Below are 6,531 nucleotides of genomic sequence, written 5' to 3'. Positions count from 1 at the left end.
AACCTTAATATTTTGTTCACTGCTTTAAACGCAGACCCCAGACAGCTTTGGGCAATTCAGAGTGCTGAATAAACATTACTCAATTTGATGAAATGAATCAATAAATAAAGCCTTATGTATGTACAATATTTTTCTGTCTTTCCAAAATACACATAGTACTCTAAATGAGATTTTTTAAAAAAGAGTGAGGTGGGATGGAGGTGAGAGCTGAAAACTCTGAATGGCTTCCATTGAAGTATAAAGTTGGTAAGTAAGCCTAAGGAGTCATAGAAGGTTTTGACTTTGGTTGTATAATAAAACTTCCATTAGTAATTTTTCTAAAATACAGTCACTTTGTTTTTTTTTAAAGAGAGCTAAGCCTACGTAATTAAGAGAACACATCACACTGACAACAGCACTTTTTTCCCCTCCCACAGACCTTGAGCGCCATGAAGGTCCTCATCCTCGCCTGCCTGGCGGCCCTTGCCCTTGCAACAGAGGTAAGAAAATCTCTAGATAATTAACATGAAGTGAAATGTCTTCCCATGTGTAGAGAACAACACCATCAATTTCATAAGTGTACAAACAAAGCAGAATTTCAGCAGAATTTATAAAAATTCTTTAAAGAAAATCATGTACACAGACTCACTATAATTTTAAAGATTTTATTTATTTATCTTTAGAGGAGAAGGGAACGAGAGAGAAAGAGAAATATCAATGTATGGTTGCCTCTCATGTGTCCCCCACTGGGAACTGGCCTGCAGCCAAGGCAGGTGCCCTGACTGGCAATTGAACCACAATCTGGTTCCCAGGCCTGCATTCAGTCCACTGAGCTACACCTGGCAGGGGTACACTCACTATTTTAACTGTGTCCTCTAGGGCCACAAACCTGAGTTAAATTTCACCAGTCCCTGAAATAAAAACAAACCAGCAAATAATCAAGAAACAAAACAAGAAGAAACAAACATTAAAAAGAGTAATACTGCACAAGAACAATGGCATGCATGTCCAACCTAGATAAAGATACCATATCCAGTGATGAAACTCATGCACCTCTTTCCCTGGGGCACTGGGCCAAATCCTACCTGTGTCTGTCCAAAGACACCCAGAGGGTGAAGTATCAGGCAATAATCATAGTTAAAAACATATGCCTAATCATAATAAAAAGTGTTTGATGCATATTAAAATAACTCCCTCTGTGTTACCCATCCAATATGTTCTTCCTTCAGGTAGAATAAAAACATGCCATTTAGAGTAATCAAATATAAAAGACATAAAACACAATTACCTTCCAAGGCTCTCAGAAGACATACAACATTTTTATTTCTTAAATTTGGGAAGGAGGTAGCTCTGAGTAACAAAGGTGAAAAGTAATTAGGAAAAATTAACTAGTTACGGAAAGTAAATGGTGTTTCTCTTTTTTCCCCCCACAAGGAAGAACTGAGTGTATCCAGTGTGGTAAGATATTGTTTATTCAGAGAAAAAATTCACCATAAAATAGTAACATTCTTTGGTGATCCAGTTATTGATTTTACTTTTTTTCTTTATAGACTGTAGAAAGCCTTTCAAACACAGAGGTAAGACAATGTTCTTTCTGAGGCAATCCCCAGTTTGGGGACAGTAAAATGCTGTAGACTCTTTATATTGTGTTACTGAGCACATTTAGTCAATGTGCTAGTTCTGATACATAAGTTCTGATGTAAATTTACATTGTATATGTTGAAGGGCAAAATAAATGTCAGCAGAATTCAGTATTCAAGTATTTTCTGTGCTGGCTTGCTAATTGAAATTGTGTCACTGTGTCCCACCCCCTTCCTTACATGTACTGTGCAGTCCTTTTATCTGTCTTGAGCTCTCTCCATGGTGACCTCATTCACTGATTTGACATTTATTGGTCGCCTTCTGTGGATCAGACATTGACTAGGAGCCAAGGTTCAAACTGAAAGGAGGCTGCCCATGGGAAAGAATGGCTCTACACTAGGTGGGCAGACATGCAAATGGACGTTTTTGTAATTTCAGTAGTCACTTTAGTGAGTAAGAGGCAGTGCGACTTGGTTTCAGTCTCACATCTGCCTGTGAGAGGCAGGTGGTTATTCACACTTGCACTGCTTTGGGGCTCTGTCAACACCTGCTAAAGGGTACATGGGTAAACTTTACTATAAATATTATCAGATTCTCGGGGAAAGTATTCAGTTCTTAAAATTCATTTGAAGTGTAACCATAACAAATAACCTAAGAATGATTCACAGAATGTATCAAGGGTTATTATAACTGGTGATCAATGAGTTACATTCTTATGGAATGAGATGGTACATTAGAGATCATTTATTGTTTCACAGGGAGAGAACGTAGTGAGGGAGCAAAACAGCACCTATTAAATGCCTCTTATTGTACTATGTTTACTAATTTTCTTTTTATTTTTAAAAACTTTAACTTTTTAATTGAATTTATTGTGGTGACATTGGTTTGCAAACCAACAATCAATGTTTTTTTACTGCATTTATCTGACTTTAATACAACTCTCTTATGTAGAAGAGGGCAACATATAAGTTTTACTAAGAATAAGTTCTACTTGAATTTTTAATGATGATATCAAGCAAGGTGTCCACATTAACCTATTAAATGCCTTATTTTCTGATTTATATGGACAGATAAAAATTCTGTGAAAACATAACCTAACTTTATTTTCATTTTTCTGAAGGAATCCATTGCGCACATTAACGAGGTAAACCTATGTATTTATTTATTTACTGTAATTTTATTGAGGTAATATTGGTTAATAAGATCACTTAGGTTTCAAGTGTACAATTCTATGACACATGACCTGTACATTGCATTGTGTGCCCACCACCCAAATTCAAATTCTCTTCCTCCACCATATACGTGGCCCCCTTCACTTTCTACTATCCCACCAGCCCCCTGCCCTCTGGGAACCACTATACTGATGTGGTCTGTAAGTTTCAGTTTGATATCCCACATTAGGGGGTTAAATCCTGGTATTTCAATTGTACCTATTTTCATAATTTCCTACATTCAGTTTTTATAGATCATACCTTTTTTTTCATGCGGTTTGTTTTCTAGCAGAAACCCGAGAAGCTTGAAAATGACAAAGAGCAGCCAAGACAGGTAATTTGTTCCTAACATTTCTAAAATTTTTGTAAAATATGATAAAACACTTTCCTTTTTTAAATATTCAAAAGTTGTTCATGGTTACTCTAAAGAACTGTAATAAAAAATGTCAGTGAAAGAAATGAAACTTTTTCAATATATTTTAAGACATAAATCTCTTTTCTTTTTGCAGAAAATAGAGTAAATGGTTAAGAATAATGATTAATTTTCTAACTTTGCTAGCATAAACACACATGAGTATATATATTTCCAGGATGGGAACTAGATTTCCCCGATTCTCAAAATAGACAGGCTAATGAAAGAAAGAAGAAAGCAACATGACACAAATCTTCATTTGATCATTGATTAGCTCTGTATATATAAACTTGGCTCAAAGTTTCTCTGTTCTTCAATTGCTTCACCTGAAACCTGAAAATATTCATAATCCTTTAGGGTTGATGAGCTGACGCAATAAATATTCAATGGTTTACATTAAAATCGTGCATGTTTTATAGCAACAGTTATGAATACATGCAGTTAAAAGACTTTCCATTACGCAGACGAGAGCAGTGAGTGAGATACAGGACAATTGAGTACAGGATTGTGTGCCAACATCACACAGGATTTCAGTAGCAGAGCCTGTTTAAAATGAAAGATCTTCTCAGACAACATCAAGTTCTTCATTTAAGTAAATTACACATGTGCTAACGTATTTCTCCTATTGTAATATTCTAGTGTGCTTTTCTATCAGTGGAGTGGGTTTGTTTAGAACTTACAAGTATTTTTCTAAATCAAAATAAATGTAACAATTGATGCTTCTTAAACACTTATGCTAACTACCATCTACCAAGGGAAGTATTGCTGGAAGTTAACTGGTATAGACTAAATCCTTCAATTAAACCACAAATTCAGATTTACTTTTCATTAAAACACACAAAAGTCAACTTGAAGTCATTTCTCCTACTATTTTTAAAATAAATCTTCCTTAAGAAAACAATTTGGTAAATTATCATCACATTATGTTGATAATTCAATGCTCTCTCCATACCAAACTGTACAGCTAGTCAAGAGTTGCCTAGCTACTGAAGGCAACTTGGAAAAGTTGGGGAAACAAGTCTCAAATCCCCAAACATTGATTTCAGTTTGATCTGTGTTCACCAATAAAAGAAGTAGGTAGGTTAGTGAGAAATAGCTCAACGAGAATTTAGTTTTCATGTGTCCCCAAATAATGTCTTAGTCAGCATAAATAAAAGACTTTCTTACTTTCCTTTTAGTCAATTGTGGTTGTTCAAAAGAGAGGAGTTTAATTTATCATGAATGGGAATGATAGCTGAATCATGGACTCAAAGATTCTGTCTTCTTCTCCCCAGGATGAACACCAGGAGAAAATCCAGTCCATTGTCCAGCCACAGCCTTTTGTCTATCCTTTTGCTGAGCCCATCCCTTATACTGTCCTTCCACAAAACATCCTGCCTCTTGCTGGGCCTGCTATGGTGCTGCCTGTCTTTCAACCTGAAGTGATTAAAAGGGAAACCATCTTTTCTAAGCACCATGTGATGCCATTTTCTAAATCTCCAGGAGTTCCCATTTCTCAACGCCAAATCCCAAATCTCACTGGTCTCAAAAATCCACAGCTTCCTCTGCCTCTGCTTCAGCCCTTGATGCACCAGGTCCCCCAGCCTCTTATTCACACTCCTATGCTTCCTACTCAGCCCCTGTTTTCCCTTCCTCAGCCCAAAGCTCTGCCTCTTTCCCAGCAAGTGATCACCTACCCCCAGAGAGATATGCCCATCCAAGCCCTTCTGCTTTACCAAGAGCCTCTGCTTGACTCTACCCGGGGGTCCTTCCCTGTGACTCAACCTATTGCCACAGTTTACAGCTTGCAACAAGTAAGCCCTAATTTACCAACTCTGCTGTCTTATTCATGGTGTTTGCATGATATTAGAAGGAATGAGAAATACAGAATAAATGAATGAGTGAATAATGCATGGAGCCAAATGCACAAAATTTACATCAGGGATTCTCAACACTAGTTATAGAAAAATATAACCTAGGAAATTTCGTACCCCAAATCCCAATGTCTACTACTACTCACAAAGATTTAGATACATTTTTTTCTGGTTTTCTATATAGAAGATACTGAGCATTGGAAAGATATTGTTTCAGAGAATCCTACCCAATTGACTTGTAGAGAATATAGATAAAGAAGATTGAAACTTACTAAAGGCAGAATTAAATTTGGTAATCTGCATGTGAAATAAAAATTCTTATTATTTCTACAGTTTTGAAGATTTCTCTCTTTCACATCTATTCTTCACATACTTAAATTCACTTTTTGTTTTTGCTATACCCACATGGGAAGGCAAATGATTGAGATGCTTATTTTGTTACTCTTAGAAGTTTTATAGTATTTTATTTTTATTTTTATTTTTTAGAGAGAGGGTAAGAGAGGGAGAAAGAGAGAGACAGAAACAGATGTGAGAAAGATTGCTCTCACAAATTCTCCTACTAGGGACTGAACCCACAACTGAGGCATATGTCCTGATGGGAAAGTGGATCAGTGAACTTGTGCTTTGTGGGATGACACCCAATCTACTGAGTCACAATGGTCATGGCTCACAGAATTTTTAAAAGTATTTTTGCCAAAAAGTGAATTGTTTATTTTTGCATTTGTTCCTGTGTTTATTTTTTTTTTAAGATTTAAGAGGATTTTAAAGTTGTTTGCCCCTACTTTTGGTAAGGTTTGGGAGTTTAAAGATTAGACTAATTATGTTTTTTAGTTAATACATTTTTACATCTCATTGACCTGAATGTGCCCAAGTAGTACAAACTCCATCAATACATGAACTTATTTATTAATTATCAATGTATCTGATTAGTTGACTATTGCATATTCACTGAAATTATATATATATTTTAAAATAATTTTAATGTTATAGTGTTATTGACATATTTGTGGTTTGCTTTTAAGTGCCTATGTCCTTATGTTTGATTATTGTCAATTTTAGAAAAAAAACTAAAAGCAGTTTCTTTTACTTTTATGCAAACATTTGTGAGCTTCCAAAAAAAAATCAACTTGCATTCTCATTTTTACCTTAAACTCCATAGCACTGAATTGTTTTTATTGTATTTAAAACTTGCATATTGTCTTTTAATTCATGGGTCAAAAGAAAATGAATTACTTACACAGTGAGAATTAAATAGGGTAGAGAATATAGCTTTGAGATTTTTAAGGTATAAACTTTTTAATGATTATGGTAGAATAGGTATTTCATTAAAACAGTTTCAAGTGACATGTTCTTTGGTCTTTGGAGACTCTTCAATGCAATATGGAACACAAGTTGGTACCAGAGTAATAAAATGCTTCTAGTTGGTTAGTCATACTAAAATTACAAATGTGAAAAGATGTATGGTTATATAAGAAAACAACTAATTCTATACTTG

The 6,531-nt window shown here is 35.2% G+C and overlaps 1 protein-coding gene across 1 annotated transcript; it reads left to right on the top strand.

Annotated features, from left to right (window-relative positions):
* The first annotated feature begins 428 nt into the window (after nt 1–428).
* Nucleotides 429–5,063, top strand: LOC119053011 (beta-casein-like). The gene is made up of 6 exons (XM_053655668.1): nt 429–479; nt 1,414–1,437; nt 1,530–1,556; nt 2,681–2,704; nt 3,061–3,105; nt 4,458–5,063. Exons 1-6 carry the CDS (start codon nt 429–431, stop codon nt 5,061–5,063), a joined length of 777 nt encoding a protein of 258 aa, XP_053511643.1.
* The last annotated feature ends 1,468 nt before the right edge of the window (nt 5,064–6,531 follow it).

This window comes from Artibeus jamaicensis, unplaced genomic scaffold, assembly GCF_021234435.1.
Source record: "Artibeus jamaicensis isolate MK-2021 breed Jamaican fruit bat unplaced genomic scaffold, CSHL_Jam_final scaffold_1031, whole genome shotgun sequence".
In the NCBI taxonomy this organism is placed as follows: domain Eukaryota; kingdom Metazoa; phylum Chordata; class Mammalia; order Chiroptera; family Phyllostomidae; genus Artibeus; species Artibeus jamaicensis.
Note: the sequence above shows the minus strand (reverse complement) of the source record. Positions and strands in the feature narration are given on the sequence as shown.

Coding starts and splice junctions, on each gene's coding strand:
- LOC119053011 (XM_053655668.1), top strand. CDS start 429: ATGAAGGTCCTCATCCTCGCCTGCCTGGCGGCCCTTGCCCTTGCAACA. Junction 1,557..2,680: donor AAAGCCTTTCAAACACAGAG/GTAAGACAATGT, acceptor ATTTTTCTGAAG/GAATCCATTGCGCACATTAA. Junction 3,106..4,457: donor ACAAAGAGCAGCCAAGACAG/GTAATTTGTTCC, acceptor TCTTCTCCCCAG/GATGAACACCAGGAGAAAAT.